General features: G+C 44.0%; 1 protein-coding gene across 1 annotated transcript; it reads right to left on the bottom strand.

The window, feature by feature from the left end:
- Positions 1–728: 728 nt before the first annotated feature.
- On the bottom strand, positions 729–15,523 carry LOC111979947 (transcription factor COE1-A). Its single transcript, XM_024010642.3, has 6 exons — positions 14,763–15,523; positions 13,863–14,019; positions 12,857–12,920; positions 11,425–11,480; positions 4,687–4,760; positions 729–1,281 (listed from the first exon to the last, which is right to left on the bottom strand). Exons 1-6 carry the CDS (start codon positions 14,894–14,896, stop codon positions 1,173–1,175), a joined length of 594 nt encoding a protein of 197 aa, XP_023866410.1. The 5' UTR covers positions 14,897–15,523; the 3' UTR covers positions 729–1,172.
- Between the last annotated feature and the right edge of the window lie 3,079 nt (positions 15,524–18,602).

Genomic DNA, 18,602 nt, shown 5'->3' with positions numbered 1-18,602 from the left:
ACAGAAGAAGAAAAAATGAAATGGGATTCAAATCATTGAACCGACGTTAGTCAATTAGTTGTTTAAAAAATGAAAAATAACTAACATTTTGGTTAATCACTCTGCACGACCATACACACACATACATCGTGTACATACATACCTCACCCCCCACACACATCCTCTGCTTCAGTAGGGTTTAATCTTCACAAATGAGCCCCGAAGTCCATTTGACAAAAGCGACAAATCAGATCGGCCTCGTCGCACTGAACAATAACTCTGGTGTGAACCAATGCAGCTCTGTGTGGTTTAAATCAAAAGCTTCCTCCCGTGGTTATAAATGAGACATTAGCATCAGCTCATACAGCCGCTGAGATACAGGCATTGTGGAGGTCCCACCAACAGAGCCGGGTTCACCAGGGCTATTGTGTTAGATAGACGTCTAACAAGTAAAACTCCAATACTCTGGGACTAACACCCCTACGAGCACGACTGGTAATATTACAACAAATGAATACAGTAAAGCTATATGGGAGGCTGAGGTCTAATGGCTCCTGTCTAGCTGAGAGAGACAAATGCACTGTGTAAGATAGAAGGCCCGTGTTTGAGTGCCCTGGAGGAATGATGGGAGGGAGGGAGGGAGGGGGGAGGGGGGGGCTCCAAGCACTTTGGCAGCTATTGTTTCACAGTCCATTATCCATGTGGGTTTTATTAAGGGGAGCGGAGAGGAAAGGAAAGGAGAGGACAGACTCCTCATTCTGCCTCCCCTCGTCTTCCCTCCCTGACTGCGGAGGAGCACACACTGTACGCACTGACCACTCCGCGTAGAGCACAGTACACTTGCACACACACTGTAGTAGTCACTGTAAACTCTACAGATAGAACCACAAGGTACACTCTGACCAAACCATACCAGATACATAGATTGTACTGATTGTGTGCCCCGCTTTCCCTCATGGCATCAGCAGCCTCAAAGGGGGTAATACACAGACACACGCACACAGACACGCAGGCACTCACACACACACACGCACACGCACACGCACACGCACACGCACACGCACACGCACACGCACACGCACACGCACACACACACACACACACACACACACACACACACACACACACACACACACACACACACACACACACACACACACACACACACACACACACACACACACACACACACACTAGGAGTAGCAGAGCCAGTGGAGGACTGTGTTACGGTACCTGTCGATGATGACTGGGTCAGACGGGGTCTCGTTGCGGTTGCCACAGCTCTTCTTGTCACAGCAGCGGCTGAGGGGCACAGAGGGAGAGAAGGGGGGGGGGTTAAAGAGAGAAAGAAAAACAGAGCCGTGTTTCAGAGAGAGCTGCTTCAGCCAGGCCCAGACCTCCACAGGATAAAGGGGAAGGTACCAATTACCCAACAGCCTGGCCCTGTTCTGAGGCCTGAACTAAGCCCTGCCCAGCCCACCCAGCCCTTTGTCACCTGTAGAACAGACTGCCTCTGTGTGTCTGGGTACATTATTTATCTCTACATATGGCTTGATTACAGCAGCCCACAAAGACAAGTCATTCAGGGGCCAGCTTGGTTAAGGGATGACAGGTGTGCTAGGGGAGAGGAGTTAGGGGGGGGGGGGGGGGGGGGGGGGGGTGGGGGGGGTGGGGGGGGGGGGGGGGGGGGGGGGGGTGAGAGCACCCCTTGTATCACCTGAGGCAGGTAGCTGGTAATCACCCCCCTCCCTCTCTCTCCCAGTCTCTCCCCCTTTCCCTTCACCCTCCTGGGTCAAACACTCTCTGTTCACTGCTAACCTGACACCTCCTCCCCTGCCTCACTCTGACAAAGGTGAGCATCATGGGGGGCTGGAGGGTGGCTGGGCTGGGCTGGGTTCGAGGGAATAGGGGTGCGGTGGTAGGGAGCTGGAGGGAGGGAGGCTGCGGGGAAAGTGGAGCAGCTTGGAGAGACCCCCAGCTCATGTTTCCAGTGCACAGATGGCAGTGGGGTGTAGAATGGGGCAGGGGACAGGCCTGTCACATAAAACCCAAGGCATTGTCTCCCTCCTACGGGGCTGCTCTCTGCACTGAGTCAACCTACACCCCCCTCCCCCCCCATCCATCCCTCCTCTCTCTGTTACTTCATCCCCCTCTCTATTCCTCCCTCCCTCTTCTCTCTCAGCCTTCTGCCTCATCCATTTGGCAGGACTGATCGATCAGCTCCATTAATGATTCATATTGTGTCTCTCATGCCTCAGAGATATTGTAATGCAGGAGTGTAAAGCAGCGTATCTGACTGAATCACATGTGGAGAGTGCAGTGCACAACAGAAAGACAGGCCAACTGGGTGCAGAACAGTCTCTGCAGAGAGCAGGAGTATATTGTGACTGTAAAAGCTGCGGGTACAGCTATATGTGAAAATGCATCGCTGGTGTAGTGAGAACAAGTGAGAGTCAACCAAAGGATTTCAGGAGGACGTCCCAGGTCTTTGAAACATCTCGTTCTTTCTTTCTTTGGCCTCTCTCCTCTGTCTTCCCTGTGCCTCATTTCTGTGCGACTCTCTGAAGTGGGTCACATTGGAATCAGAATAGAGCGAGGCTTGGGGGGGGCGGGGGGGGACTAGAGCACTGATTCGTGGCTTCCCTGCAATCCAATCATCAGGCAGCACCATGGGAGACAGGATTCTTTCTATTACCCTCCCCGCACACACACACTCACTGTCACACAACGCCCACCACCCTCCCCCCCTCCCCTTCCTCCAACCAAAATTTATGCTAATTAGTACATGCCTCCACCAGCTTTGTTGAGGGATTATTTCTTTCCTTGTTAACTTCCATTCGTTCCCGCAGGACATCCAAAGGAAATCACATCTTTATCTCAACGCTTCCTTCCTGCCGCAGCTTTTGAAGAAATGAAATCTAAATCGGCCTCATGTAATTAACAGGATGTAGTGATGTCTGTTCCTGTGAGGACAATGCTACCGTACCAGACCCTCTAACCCTTGTTTATTTTTAATTTACTCAAAACCATGACAATTATTTCAGTCCACCGACTCTTGCCTAAAACCAAAACATTAAATCCCAATTTGTTTAATTAGTGGATCTCATCATTTGGAAATTACTTTTTTGTTGGTCCACGTAAAATGTAATATGACCTTAAATATGTTCCTCCTTTGTGAAGCGTTGAAAGATCATTGTGCCCGTATTATGAGTTTGTAAAATGAAAGGACTAAGCACTTAATGTATGTCCCACGGTTGCAAGCAGCTTGGCACCATATGGCTAATGGTGGTGCCCAGCAATTAGCAGTACTGATTATGGTGAGCAGACTCATTTTCTGCTTATAATTGAGACTGTGTTTGAACCCCCAGTGCAGAATCAGCACGTCTCCATCCCTGAGACTGGGGACTGGGGAGGGGTGCGAGGGCGGGTGGGACTGGCACCCACAAAAGTCACTGGTCTGATACATCACGGTCTCCATGGTTGGTTCCTCACACTGGGCCTCCTCTACTGATGTCTCGCACTCTCTCAGACCCGATACAATGCCTTAACCAAACACTGCTTAGCAGGGCTATTCAACTCTTCCCCTGCGAGGTTGGGGGAAAAATCCTGCTGCTTTTCTGTTCTACCTGATAATTAATTGCACCCACCTGGTGTCCCAGGTCTAAATCAGTCCCTGATTGAGGGGAAGAATGTAAAAAGAAAAAGTGGAACTGGCTTCGAGGTCCAGAGTTGAATTTGAGGGCCGTAGATGGGAAACGGCTAATCTGTACAACCGTGGGTGGTTGCATGGAATGATGGTCAAATTTAGGCTGTCAACCCTGTGCTAAAAAGTTCATTGTGTGATATTTGTCGATTTCTAATGCTACTGTTAATCATGACTTTTCTCTCAAATTAAAGAGTGAGTTACAGTTAAAGTGGTTCTGAAGAAAGGTCCGAAAAGAACTTATTCAGGTTCTAAATATGAGTACGAAAGAGGAGTATGCATCTTTGATTTTGGTGTGTGTGTGTGTGTGGTGTGTGTGTGTGTGTGGTGTGTGTGTGTGGCTGTGCTGTGCTGTGCGTGCGTGCGTGCGGTGCGTGCGTCGTGCGTGCGTGCGTGGCGGTGCGCGGCGTACAGAGCGATGACGTGCGATGCTGTGACTAATGTGTTGGTGCGTGATGACCTTAATGTGTGCGTATGTGCGTATACGTACATAAGTCCTTGCATATATTTCATAGTCACAATGCAAGGGAAGGCCCATTTGTTAGCAGCTGAACAACAGGAGAATTCAAATTGAGTAATGAGTTTCTGCATGTCCTAATTAAGCAGGCATCAGAGAGGTATTTTTAGGGGGAGAGAGAACTGTTCAAATGCCTCTAAAAATAGGAAGGAGTCGATCCTCACAACCCAGTTTCAAGCAAATTCATCTTTTGATTTTAATTAAAGGTACACCATTTGATAGCAAAACTCATCTTCCTCTACTTTCCCTGTTTCTCCGTTCCCCTTCTTCTGCTGGGAGGTATAGGGGTGACCTGCTTAGCTACAGTAAGGTTGAGCCTCTATGAGAACTGCCATAGACGATGCATGGTGAGGCCTTGCCATCACTGTAACATACTGTACGTATATGGGTGAGTAGTGCAGTGTAGTGTAGCGTAGTGTAGCATGGTGTAGCGCAGTGTAGGGTCAGACTGGGGGAGAAGCAGAGTTCTAGAGCTTCCTCTTCTTACCTGCACATGATCTCGTGTGTCAGTAACACTCGGCACATCTCTGGGTTCTTGTCTTGACCTTCATAAATAATGGCCTGCGAGGGGGAAAATGATCAAAAATATTGTATTAGAAACAGGTTGAGGATTTGTTTTCGTAGCGAGGTTGGGTTATGGTCCTCACAGAGGCATGTTAGTGGAGCAGGTCAACTATATCTGCCCTGGAGAGAGAGAGTTCCTACTGTGGCCTGACTCACATCTGGTCACATCTCTCTCCACACACTGCACAGCAGTCTCTACGGAAACATGAACGGACATATTGGAATGGAGCATTTTTCCAATGTCACTTTCTGCATGCTAAGAAAAGGAAATCACGGGAAGCTAGCCAGATACAGTATGGTGGACTTAACTCATGGAACTTTTATCTGTTCTGTTCTGTTTCTGGTCCAAACACGACACATCAGTATGTTGACTGATTCTGGCGTTTCCTTGTGTGACAACATATCACCACATTTTGTAAAGACCAAGTAAATATTCTCTGGAAAGGCCCGGACGGGGCATTTTACAGCTTGCTGTGGTCCAGCCAAACAGGGCTGTGAGTGCTGATGGAAATATTACTTCCTGTCTCTCTTTAACATGGGCTCTGTCCCAAAATGCACCCTATTCCCTATATAGGGGACTGCTTTCGGCCAGGGTCCATAGGACACAAATGTGGCCATTAGATTTGGATGCAACACAGCACACTGAAGGACATTATCCTTAAAGTAACTCTCACTGTTCTGTTAACTCGTACCCAGATAATGTTGTTGACTCACCCTATACTACATTTTTATTTTTTAAGCACCCCCACCTCAATCTAAAAAAATCCTTGCTATTTCCTCATAGAGGATGAGCTGGTTAATCAGCGGGCTACTCGCATCAATATTTTTTATGACCGGTATACGCCCACACCATTCTATTGTCGGGTTACGCCCACACCATTCTATTGTCGGGTTACGCCCACACCAGTCCAATTCGAAAAAGCTGCTTTCTAACATACCTCAGAACACTTTTTGGGGAGAATGACTTTGGGTCCTCTTTCATAGATATCTAGAAACATTGGACAGTTACTTTAATCTATGGGGCGGCAGGTAGCCTAGTGGTTAGAGCATTGGACTAGTAACCGAAAGGTTGCAAGATCGAGTCCTCGAGCTGACAAGGTAAAAATCGGTCGTTCTCCCCCTGAACAAGGCAGTTAACCCACTGTTCCTAGGCCTTCATTGTAAATAAGAATTTGTTCTTAACTGACTTGCCTGGTTAAAAAAAAATATGCTACTACCCATATACTTCATACAGTCCACAAACTTAAAGGACTTTATTGTTAGAATGCATAATCTCCTTTCACCACCCAAAAGCCATCACACCCCTAGCCCCCCTCCACACTCTCCCTCCCTACCGTTTGGCATGGAATTTAAAAGAGCAGATTCCACTTGAGAAACACACAAACACACAGTGTGGCCCTAAGAGCTTAATGTAGTATTTACTGCCTCTGGCCAGGGGATGTTTAATGAATAGCAGCGTGTGTCGTGGGAAATCTGTGGGATATGTCCAATGTTTCTGTCCGGGAGGGAGGGAGGGAGGGAAGAGGCCGTCCAGGGCCCTGGCTACCCACAGAACTACAGCGTGGGACATTACGTGAAGAGAGCTGAGAGGGGAGCGTATTTCATAGGAGGGTAACAGTGAGAGTGGCTGTTGACTGTTGAGGGGGCCATGAGCCCTGCTGAGAAGCACAGGTTGACCCAGTCACTGTCACTGCAAGAGGCCTGCTGCAGGTACTATACCCAGGGAAGGGCCTACGACCTCTCACCCTAAGCACAGAACACACACACAAAACCTTTGTGCTCACACTGTGACTCTTTTAAACCAAACAGACACATGGATGCATAAGACGTCATTTTGAACATGCTACACAGAATCCTGGCAATGTTTTATGGAAAGTGGGCTTGAGATTCTTGGTGCTTTATGAGTGCAGTGGGAATCGGGAATGTTGTGTTATTTCCCTGAACATTGTTGCCTCCCCACCCTTCTCTTCTCTCATTCTCTCAGGGCTTAGATATTCATGACTCATCGCGCAGAGCACCGAACAGATACTGAAAGCGCCGGCTGGGTGTCTGTCTACTGGCTTTGCTTCCCCCTCTCTCTGTTGTTAACAGTGAAGAGGATGCTAGCTGCTCACGCATTTCTGTGGCTGTCTGTCTTGTAGGAGTGTAACGGTTCTTATTCTACCTACTCTAGCGTGTAAAGCTCCATGCGCCCGGCGGTGGCGGTGGCGTCGGGGCGGTAAGATGGAGGCAGGGGCACGGGGTAGGGAGGGGAGGTGTGGGTGTGTGCGAGCAGTTGGGATGCCAGACTGGAGAGTGGCACACCATCTGGCCCAGCCTCCACCCCTTCCAAAATGGCTCCGCTTTTTTTTTTCACCTTCCCATTACCCAACAACATGTCCCAGCACCGGCAAAACTCTCGTTTACGGCAAAACAGTCGCAGCATGGAATCGGCACGGCAGACACAAGACACTCTCATCAGCAGGCTTGCGTGCAGGCACAAAGCATGTTGGGATTGTTTTAAGGAGTCAACCAAATCCATATTTGTGATCTTGAGCTAATTTTAGATATGGTGTTAAAATGATCCGTTCCCTCATAACCGCGACTGAAAAACGAGCCTGCTCCACACAGCTACTCGGCAGTCAGGATGACTATGAAAGTGACTTGTTCCTTTGGTTTCACTTTGAGAGAATAAGGGCCAAGGTCTTCTAAAACAGCACTGCATGCATCAATGTCTCCAGGCTCGGAGTCCACTGCTCCCAACTTCCAGGTTATATCTATCTTTACTGAGCACAACTAGGCCTTGTGCAATGTCCTGTCCTCTAGTAGAATAACATTACCTATATCATGACAGATGATAGTCGTTGAAATATACAGTGATGCAATAATATCTATGTTCTTCTGCAAATAAAAATGAAGATTGAAGATCCCAAGTCCTTTGTCGGGTGAAACCAAGAGCTGGTCAGAACCATTCACATTTGAATGAAACCCTCTCACTCTGCGAGTTTGTTTTTCACCATGTTCAGTAAATATGTCTAAACGCAAAAATGATTAGTGCTGAAAAACATGGCTGCAAAAACAGGAACTACACAGAGCAGCACCAGCAGTGGAGAGGATGCAAACTCATTAGCAGAAAATATAAATAACACAGTGGTATTTTTTTGGCTCGTCTTTCAGTCAGGTTTTAAAAACAGGAGTTGCTAAGTGAGAGACGGTGTCCAGGTTGACCAGCCCCATACAATCCAGACCTCCAGACCTGGGCCTCTGGAACATTCCCCCGCAAGTCACTACTACCACAATCTAATCCTGAACAAGGCTGAATATCCAAAGCTATCGGACAGCCTCCCAACAGCAGGAAATGTCTCATAGAAGAGATGAATAGCCCTTTGTCTGGTTTATTGTTCGTATCATTAAAGTGTTTGGTGTCTAAATATTTTACACGGCTTCTGATACATCCACAATTCTAATAAGGACTAAATCTGTCTGCAAAAGGAGAACAACTGCAGTTTGTATCATTGGATTTTCACAAATGAAGTAGGCCTACCCATGACATTTTACTGTAGGTGTGGTTCAACCATGTCTTTCTATCTTTGAAGTCAACAGTCCATGAAAACAAAATATGCTCCCTCCACCGCCACCATCTTTGTAACACACATGACATTCAGACGCATCCTGTGCTAAGAACAAAGTGGATGTACTGGGTGCATTAAAAGGCATGTAGCGTTCATGTGCCTTTTAATACATATTTCATCTCACGCCGTACACTTTTCATTTTTCATTTGCTGTTTTCCTCATTGGCTTTGATGTGACGGCTGAAATCGGAGGCGTGTAAACAAGTTGCTATAAATATGTGGAAACACACTTCCCACTCTGTTAGCGTCATCTGTTAGCGTGTCACCAGGAGCACGGCAGCCTTTCTTCCCAGGCCGCCGCCACAACAACACAGCTACTTTTAAAGAGGTGCCACGATCAGCCTGCCTGTCTCCTTCTTTGTTCCCATCTCAAACTAGCAACTCCTCCACCCCACCCCCGGCTCAGCTGTTCTGGCGGCCAAAACTCAGGATAAGGGGGAGGGAAGAGAGGAGAGAGAGAGAGGAGAGAGAGAGAGAGAGGAGAGAGAGAGAGAGAGAGAGAGAGAGAGAGAGGGAGAGAGAGGGGGAGAGAGAGAGGGAGAGAGAGGGAGAGAGAAGAGAGGGTGGAGAGAGAGAAAAAGAGAGAGGAGGGAGTGAGAGAGAGTAAGAGAGAGATAGAGTTGGGGGAGAGAAGGGGAGGCCCTCCTGCCTGGGCGCTGTCTTAATCAGATCTGTCAGAGGTGGAGACGGTGATCACAGATACAGCTGTCTGACTGACACCCCGGGGCTTCTACCTCTCCCTCTATCTATCTACAGTATCTCCCTCTCTCTCTCTCTCTCTCTCTCTCCCTCTACCTCATTCTCACCCTTTAACCCTACCTCACATCTTTTCTCTATTCATTATGTGTGATAGTAGTGCTGATTTTATAGTTGTTTAAAACAATAATTGCTATGTTAATAACAGCATTTTTGGGGGTTGAAATGAAAATGAATGTACTCACTAAATGTGATTTCCATATGCATGGTAGTTGTCAATACAGTTATTCACAAACCTTAAAATACTTCTCCATTTTCCCTGTTAGATTATCTCTAGTAGGATATGAAGCCACAGTGTCACATTAGCGGTTGTTACATCAGAGCCGCAGCGTAGTGCAGCGGTGGTGGTCACAGTAACAACAGCACAGTGACTCTTAAACACTGTGGTTAGGTTTATAGGATTAGTGTGATTACCCTTTATTTCCATGGGGGCTAGAACAGCGGCATGCAGGCAGCACTGTGATCAGACACTGGGATTCACAGCTGTGACAGACCGACAGACAGACAGACTCACTGAAGAGAAAGTGCATGGGGCTATGGAGCTGATCGTGGTGACCTTATCCCTTATCCTACCCAACCGCAACAATGTTTTGACTGGACCACCTGTTAGTTAGTGTTCCTTTCCCACCGCCCCCATGTCATCATCACACTGGCTACAGCAGTCTCTCTGTTAAACCTTATTATTTGAGCCACACGTTTTTTTTCCTGAGCAGATGACACAGCCAGGAAAAACTCCTGGCCCTGATATAGGCTACAACTACAGCACAGAGTTTTTCCAGGTCAGAAAAACAACTCTACTTATTATCCAGCCTCCGTACTACAGTATATCGGCTCCACCTCTGGTAGCGGCTACAGTAGCTGTGAGGCCCAAGCGACGGCTCTGAGACCTGTGCTCCGGCTCTGCTCACATTCCTGACAGAGAACTCAAGAGACGCCCAGAGCTAAAACAAACCTGATCCTTAAGTCATCTGACTCATCTCGAGGCATCAAAGACACATGTGCGCCATGAAATGGGCCTCACCACACTAGTCATACATCTAACAATCACTGACTAACACAGAAATATGACATAGAAATTAGAGGAGCTGCTACACTGATAATACGAAAACAAAATAATCAGATTCCTACATCAAATCGTTTTGGTCTTCCATCAACAGCAGCTCAACCTATTTATGTGAGTCTATTCCTCAAACTCTCCATTCGTCTCCTCGACAGAGGTAAACAAAAGTGTGTCCACACAAGTGTGGACAGAAAGAGAAAAATGTGTTAGTCCTCTCAACCAACCAACCAACCAACCCTCAGCCCCCCCCCCCCCCCCCCCCACGAGTGCAGGTCAAACAGTTTATTAAGAAACAACAAGACTGTCAGACTGACACTGTCAGAGTACTACTGGGGTTTAATGCCATTTGATGATTACCATGGCGCCCATGCAAAGTGTGACACCATCAGAGCCCACCCACTGGGCACAGACGTCAGTTCAACGTCTATTCCACATTGGTTCAACGTCATTTCATTGAAATGACGTGGAAACAACGTTGATTCAAGCAGTGTGTGGCAATTGGGCACTGGCACGTTAGTGAGCATTAAAAGAGTGTAACATGGGTCTGTTTCTCCTCTCAGCGGCCTGCCATTACCCTGAGCCTGCTAACGAGCACACTAGCCAATCACCAAACATGTCACACTATCCATACGTGTACAATCCAGGAGAGAAAACAGAAACGGTACAAACACTTCTGGCTGAAGGCCTACCTGTAAATAATATCACTGAACATTATAATTCAGTGTATGAAATTGTAACTTTCTTGGGGGTGTCAGAATACGATGTCCATCACAAAAAAATGCGATTCAAAATAATAGTACCGCTTTCCAAAAAATAAACTCCTGCACTTGGATGTCAATTAAATGACTCTAGGTTGTTATGAACTAAAATCGGAATAATAACCCAGGTAACCCCCCGTCCCCAACCAAATCATCAGAGTAAGTATTACAGTGAGAGCGGAGCGGCTCAGAAAAGATACTTCAATGGGTCCCCGCCTCATTGTCAGGGGCGTAATACAAGGAGACACTCTGGGCTGTCAGTGTTACCAAGTGAGTGGGGACCTGTCCAAACGTGACACAGGCCCGAGGGCTGCGTGTACACACAGTCTTCCATGGGCTGCTGCCTTCTGCCTCCTGCACCAGGTCCGCATAGAGAAATGTACTGTTTGTCTTCCTTTCACTTCCTAAACGCTTGTTTTATTGTTCTATATTGCTTCTTAATTTTTAGGCAGAGGGATAAGGAAATGGAACCTTACCTGTTTAGTCATGGAGTCGATGAGTCGCACATAAAAGTCCTGCTCTGTCCTGATACCTGACAGAGGGAGAGGGGGAGAGGACAAAAGACATGAGTGGAAATGGTTTTAATAGAATTAGGTACCTTGGCCTGAGACACACACAAACACTACAGAGATGCTGACAATGACTATTGTAAGTGGCAAATTATGCATTGAAGCAACAAAAAACTCGACCTAATTGAAAATGTTACGGTTATGCTTTATGCTAACTTACATTTATTGTGTCATGTTTGGTACTTGCAATCTGTATTTTTAATCTAAGCAATTAACTTTTGTCAATAAAGGTATTTGTCACCAAAGGTGCGATCAAAACAAAATAAATGACTGAACTTCAGTCTCCAAACTTTTCAAAAATATATTTTAGACACAATTTAGTTTCAATAGTGGCTAATAAAATGTGTTTCCCATGGCAATTATCAATGTTAGTGAATATAGTTATTGTCTTTATACAATATTAGCTAAATTGTATTGGCACAAGTTTTTTGATGGATTATGCAATAGTTGTTCCCAAACAAAAAACATTTGGCAAATAAAAATACACAAATTACTCAAATATGCATATAGCCTATTTCCAAGCCAATAGAGACAACTGAATAGGCATAAATAATGTCACAATATATTATATATTGTGCAATGGGTTATAGCCTATTCATCAATGAATCTAAAAGATTCAAGATTTTGCTCGACACACTGTTAAGCCTCGCATTGTGAAGGCAACGATGAGAACGCGACCATTTCAAACGGATCAAGTAAACAGCATAGCACATAAAACCAATAACACATTGCATACATAGAAACACAATAGCTAGACGGGGACCTAAAAACGGTTCGCTTTTTTACAGTGAGACGAATTGCTGCTAACGGCGGCCAAAAGATTAACTAACCAAGCAGGGCCATTATGGACAACGTACACTATAGGCTACAATACATGCTCGCAGGTATAAGAAATAACAAGCGCAAGACTGCTTGTATCCGGAAATATTTAACCATGATAATTGTTAAGAAAAGACAATTCAGGACATGAAATTCAGAAAGCAATAGAGTTTAATTAGGCTACTCCTTCACCGGGCTAGCATTATTAGAGCAAATGCTTAACTTTTTTTCACTGACAGTATCGGCTACCTATTTCTTCAGGAGCAGCCAATATAGTAATGATTAAAAAAATATATCCAAAATTAAACGTTGGATTAGCCTGATAAAGTGCATGACGTGATCTCAAATCAACGCAAATATGACCTCAGTGAAAAGGCGACACTAAATTGCACCTGGTGTTGTTATTTCTGTAGAATTCAATGCAAATCGTGTTTGTGGTAGCCTATGTGTCCGCTTCCTGCGACTCGGAACATAAGCATAACATTGCCTAGAGGAGAGTTGACCAATGTTTTACACTTACCATTACTGTAGAGAAGTTGCAGTCTGTAGTGTATACCATTGTTGGTCTTTTCTCCAGTGGATTCCTGTAAATGAACAGATTTAAAGTGATTGAACTCATTTGATTCAGATCCGATAAGATGGACATTGGTGCGCTTGTGTTGAAATTAGACTGGGATATCAGAAATAGGCTAGTACATTGAATATAACTCGATAAAATGTTTCATTGGCAAAATGTAGCATAATTATTCTACACATACATTTTTAATGCTTCAACAATTACTTAATTGAACTGTATATAGAACTGTATAGAAATTAGCCTCTGTTTTCATGGCTGAAAGGGAGCAAAATGTAATAAAGTTATTGAAGTAATTACTTAATGTAGGCCTAGTGCTACTAGAGAAATGCATGGTGAGTTTATTGGAGATGACATGGATAATTTGTGGAACAAGCGATTTTATTTATTTGAGCTTTATTATTATTTACTGAAATATACAAAACCCATTGCCCCCCCCCCCCCTAAAAAAAAACAATTAAGCAGTAGTACTTAATACTGAAATGTTGTAAGGAGAAAAACACATTGAGTTTAATTTCATTAAATAGGCTACTTAATATTATTTTAAACAAGTATACCTCTAGAGAAAACAGAAATTATAGGCTATAACTTATCAACTTCAAAATACAAATATTATTCTCAAAATATATTAGTATTAGTATTACTCTTAGTATTAATATTATCCGTAGCTAGTATTATTAGGTATGTTATTATTATTTGGATACAATTTAATTCAGCTACTATTTGCCTATTATAGCCTACAATTATATTAACATGTGGAAATGTTTATAAAGCTTCGCAAAATAAATACACAGGTTTATGGATAGGTTGAATGGGGTTTTAATTTTAAATTAGAATAATCTGATACATCAACGCGGTAGACTAATTGTAGGCCTATAATATTGTCAAAATGTGGATGTGGGACAATTTTTTGTGTTCGAGAAGCTGATCAAATATTTAAAATATCACTCACCTTTTCCTTCTCGACAAAACCGAGGAAAGAAGTCCTTTCGATTTCCACTGGTTGTCCTTGTCTGTCATATAGAGCCAAAACGAAGTGAAAGAAATTGGATTTCCGAAGATTTGATGGCGGTTGCTTCTCAAAGTGCGCCCGGGCAAGACCCACTCCACTGTGGATAGACATGCAAGGGGTAGTCATGTTAGGGAATCAGCAGACTTAAACGTATGGAAATAATAGTTACCCTTTAAGAGTCAAACTTCTTAGAATTAAACGTGTGTACTGCTCGTTTACACGCACAAGTCCTTTTCATATCTGCGAAGCGAACCTTTTGATATTCTATTATATATTGTTCTACCGGGCTCATTTTAACCAAATAGCCTAATTTGGAAAATGAATGTAGCCTATAGCAGTGGGCTATTTTATGGTGATGTGTAGTTGATATGCATGTTACATATTCTAGGCTTTTGGATCTTCTAGCAATTAATTGATAGCCTACTCGAGACCAATACACATATTTCTATGCATGGCCAATTTATTACCATGTTTTTATTATCATAATATAATAGTTAGCCTATTATATTCTAAATGTGATGTCTCTTATTTGAACTGTTCTGTAACTAAACTAAGCCATTACGGATTGTTGTAGACTATGTCCAGTTAACAGTAGAGTATAGTCATCCATTATGCTAAACTCTCAATTCTACATCCAAGATGAGGGGATCGATTCTGCGGGGGAAGAAAACTTCAACATTTCTTCGATCACAGAGCGTGTAAGCTAAACTGCAAATGTAGAGACAAAAAATAAATAGGTCCCTTGAAAATATAGCTTTCCAAAACAGTGTGGACCATGGACCATCCGTGTGCTGGTAGAGTCCTCGCGCCGGGAGGAAGATGCTGTCTCCGGCTTCTTACCTTTGAGCGGCGGTGTTCGCATCCAACACCCCGGCTCCCTGCATCCATGTCCGAACTGCGTTCATACCGGATCCGATGGGTTCCTCTTTCAAACTACTCCCACTCCTCTGGATGCTCTCCTGAATCCCAAACATGAAAAAATCGCGCTCCCTCTCTCCGTTTGAGTGTCCCAAAATGTGTTTTCTCTAATCACAGGTAAAAGAGGGTAACAACGTGGGCGCGAGCGAGTACCGGGTCCGCGTTGATGCCAGTGACAGTCTTGTCTGTTACTTCAAACCAAGCGAAAAAGACGAAAAGAGTCCAAAGACGACTTATCGAAATCCAGGTGTGTCAGAGACGAACAGCAATTCAAACAGTGATAAAAAGACAAACGAGCGAAACGCAAGACAGTGCAAATTAACAGAATCTCACTTGAGGTTTTTGACGATATCCCCCCCGTATTAAAGAGACTTGCTCTATGGGCTCTGGGATCAACTAGAGCTTTCAGATTGTGCTAGATCAAATGGCATCAACCCCTGACAAGTTGTTTTTTTCTTCCTTTTCTCTGTCTTTGTTTTCCTTTTGCAGAGATATTCCCTGTCAAATGGAAATGAATAAGAAATTGGAAATCAAGAAGAGGAGGACCCTTGTGGCTGCAGATCCCGTGTTGTTCCTCTTGTTAAAATGGGAGTGATTTGTGTCCCTTCCCAAAGGAATCCTATTTGACTATCTCTGAGAACTAAACACAAGCACACCAACCCCAGAGGGAAGAGGGAGTGACTGTTAGAGGCGGGCCGCCCCAAACAAAGACGAGCCCAGTGTCAGATCCGCCCAACCACAGCTCCTATCGCCTCATTAAAGGCCGCCCCTTCCCTTACCTCCACGGCACCTTGCCGTCGCACTCTCACAGCTAAGAGAGTGCCCAAAAGGAGCTTTCGGAGACAGTTGGCTAAAGATGACTCCATGCCGAAAATTTGGTCACATGAAGTGAAGCGTATAGCGAGAAAATTCAAATTCGTTCCGATATGTCTTGAGAACGTGTCTGACTGTGTAGCCACCAGTGGGACATTTCTACGCGGGTCTTGATACGTTTCTTATTATGGGAAAATACTACATTCAGTTTTTTTCTACTTTGTTCAATATAGAATTGTCGGACTTTTGGTGGCCCTGGGTATCATGTGCTATTTTACGCATAGAGGCTCTCATTGTGACCACAGTGGAGAGTGGAGTGGAGACGCGTGTAAGCACACCGGAATCTTTGTCTCGACTATTAAACTATTAATGTCGACGAGTGAAAAGTATTACACGTTAGATGTCAACCCCAGCGCCAATCTTAAAACATTTAACCTAGCCTACTAACACTAACACAATTATAACAGTTTGCACAGATGACATGAGTCCATATTTTTATGCATGCTTACACACTAGCTTACACCATTTTGCACACTTGAATATATCCCACACCAATATAGGAATGCAGAACAACATATAACTGTTTTAATTTGATTTAGAAACATCATTTATCATGATGTAGACATATGTCCATGCGTCCAACTCATACAGTACATATTTTCTTTAGACAAACTAACGCTGACTTTCTGAAGGTCCTTATAATGCAGCAAAAGCGCATGTGTGACTGCGTTATAGACTGTATGTGGTAGGCCCATACACTGTCAAGTTAACAGTCTTGAGATGAATTCAAAAATGCGATTAGCAGCAGTAATATCAAGACATGGTGTTGAAAATATTTGTTGTCGTGAGAACATTTGATTGCAATGTTGGTCTCAGGACTTCAGCAGAAAATACCCTGCGTCTTTACCACCATTTTATTTAGACAATTGTTTAGACTAATTTATGAAACCCATATGTTATGAAAAAAAAACAGATTCACGGTTCCAGTTTAAATGGAACTGTATTTGTGCTGAGGCACAAACAAAAGTGACAATAACAATAATTAGCTCAAAAGAACAATGAAGCATAATTGCTACCCGATTCCTCGGCTTTGCTGGCGCTAAGTCAATAGGCTAAAATAGACTACGTGACTCCTTGTAGAGAGATTTATTCATTATTTCGTGAATCGTGGTTTAGGCCTTTAATTTAAAAAAAACAATGAATACAGTGGACAATTGAAAGATACATTTTTCCTGTTCAATTCTGCAAATTTTTCCTGTCGCTATCCATTACACTTTTTGACCTTGTTGTGCTACTATATAGCCTAGGTATGTTTATCAGTCTCCTGTTAAAGGGCTGAAATAAATTGTAAGGAAACAAGTTTGAGGTGAGGCTGGTCACAGTGGGCAATGTAACGCGCGATGAAAAAGATGAGTACGTATAAGAAGCCTATCTCTCGAAAGAGATGTGGGAGATGTTGGTCAATTAAAAGTTGTCAATGTAATGTTATATTTCAGCACATCGACGTAGATTTGAGGAAATGGTTTGAAGCGCGTGCGCGCGCACCCACAGAGTGTTGCTGATTGTAGCGCTGGGGTATTTTATAGTCGATCGAGAGAAAATGTCAATTTAACAGTTTCTCGTCTCTGTGACTGTCTGACATACCTGAGCCTATAGAGAGAAAATGTAAATGTTACAGTTTCTCTTCTCTGTGACTGACACATACCTGAGCCACGAATATTTTTATCCCCCTTTCCCCACCAAGTTTTCCCATGAGAGATGGATCCTTTAAAAAATATATGCCTAATCTAATTAATTCCCACCAACCCACAATTAAACGTCAATGGCCCAGTGCATACGACAAATATAATAATCATCTGTTTCTTAGCCTTACTGTATCATAATATATTAGGTATATTAGTAAGATGAATACATATCATTTTAGTCTTTCGTCAGAATAAAATGCCTAAACCATTGGGGGACAAAATAGAATTTAATGAAACAGAATTGATTGTCAACTCAATGATCACATATATTTTGATTTCTTGTTCCGATAGGCCTACGTTTCACAATAAGCTAGCCATCAAAACACATTAGGCTACTTTACTATACTCGAAAACTATACTAGAATGCAGCAAAATCCAATTCAATTCGCCTATACTGCCCATTTAAACAAGGTTGTTTTGTGGGTGCTGAAGATAGGCTACACAACCTACATGAGTCGATAATGCTTGTGTGGAGGTAGGCTATACTCAGCACTGTGTTTCCTCTGTAAATTGCTGATTCCATCATACATTGGTGGCATCAGGAAGTTGAGATGCAACAGCGACTCCCTCCCGTGGTCAATAGGCCTTGTGTCTTGGATGGAACGTTGGCAATGGAGGAAAATAATAGGCCTATAGACTAGAGGCCTATGTGGCTGCGTTTACACAGGCAGCCCAATTCTGATCTTTTGCCAAGTTATTGGCCAAAGAGCTGATCTGATTCGTCAAAATACCAATTAGTGGAAAAATATCAGAATTGCACCGCTGAGGGGAGAACGGCTCATAATAATGGCCCAAACGGAGCAAATGGAATGGCATCAAACACCTGGAAACCATGTGTTTGATACCATTCCACGGATTGTGCTCCAGTCATTACCACGAGCCCGTCCTCCCTAATTAAAGTGTCACCAACATCCAGTGCTGCATTGAGTTTCTGTGTTTCATTGTAAAGTTCATGCAGGAGTTGGCCTAGGCTACTGGCTAAACATTAAAAAGGGACCATATACTGAATTTAGAGGAATACTTCTAGAACGTTTCAGGCTCAAAAATCTGAGGTGGCACGAGGATGGCTGGTGGGTCGTCCGGAGGGGGGCTAGGCCCCTTGTCCTGTAAATCGGATCATTTTTCATTTTCAAACAGCTTTTTCCTGCAAACTAGAGCCATAATCATTATGCTTAATTCTATGTAAAAAATATGTATATTTTTC

This window comes from Salvelinus sp. IW2-2015, linkage group LG20 (assembly GCF_002910315.2).
Source record: "Salvelinus sp. IW2-2015 linkage group LG20, ASM291031v2, whole genome shotgun sequence".
Lineage (NCBI taxonomy): Eukaryota > Metazoa > Chordata > Actinopteri > Salmoniformes > Salmonidae > Salvelinus > Salvelinus sp. IW2-2015.
The sequence above is the reverse complement of the archived record's forward strand: the minus strand, read 5'-3'. Positions and strand labels throughout refer to the sequence as shown.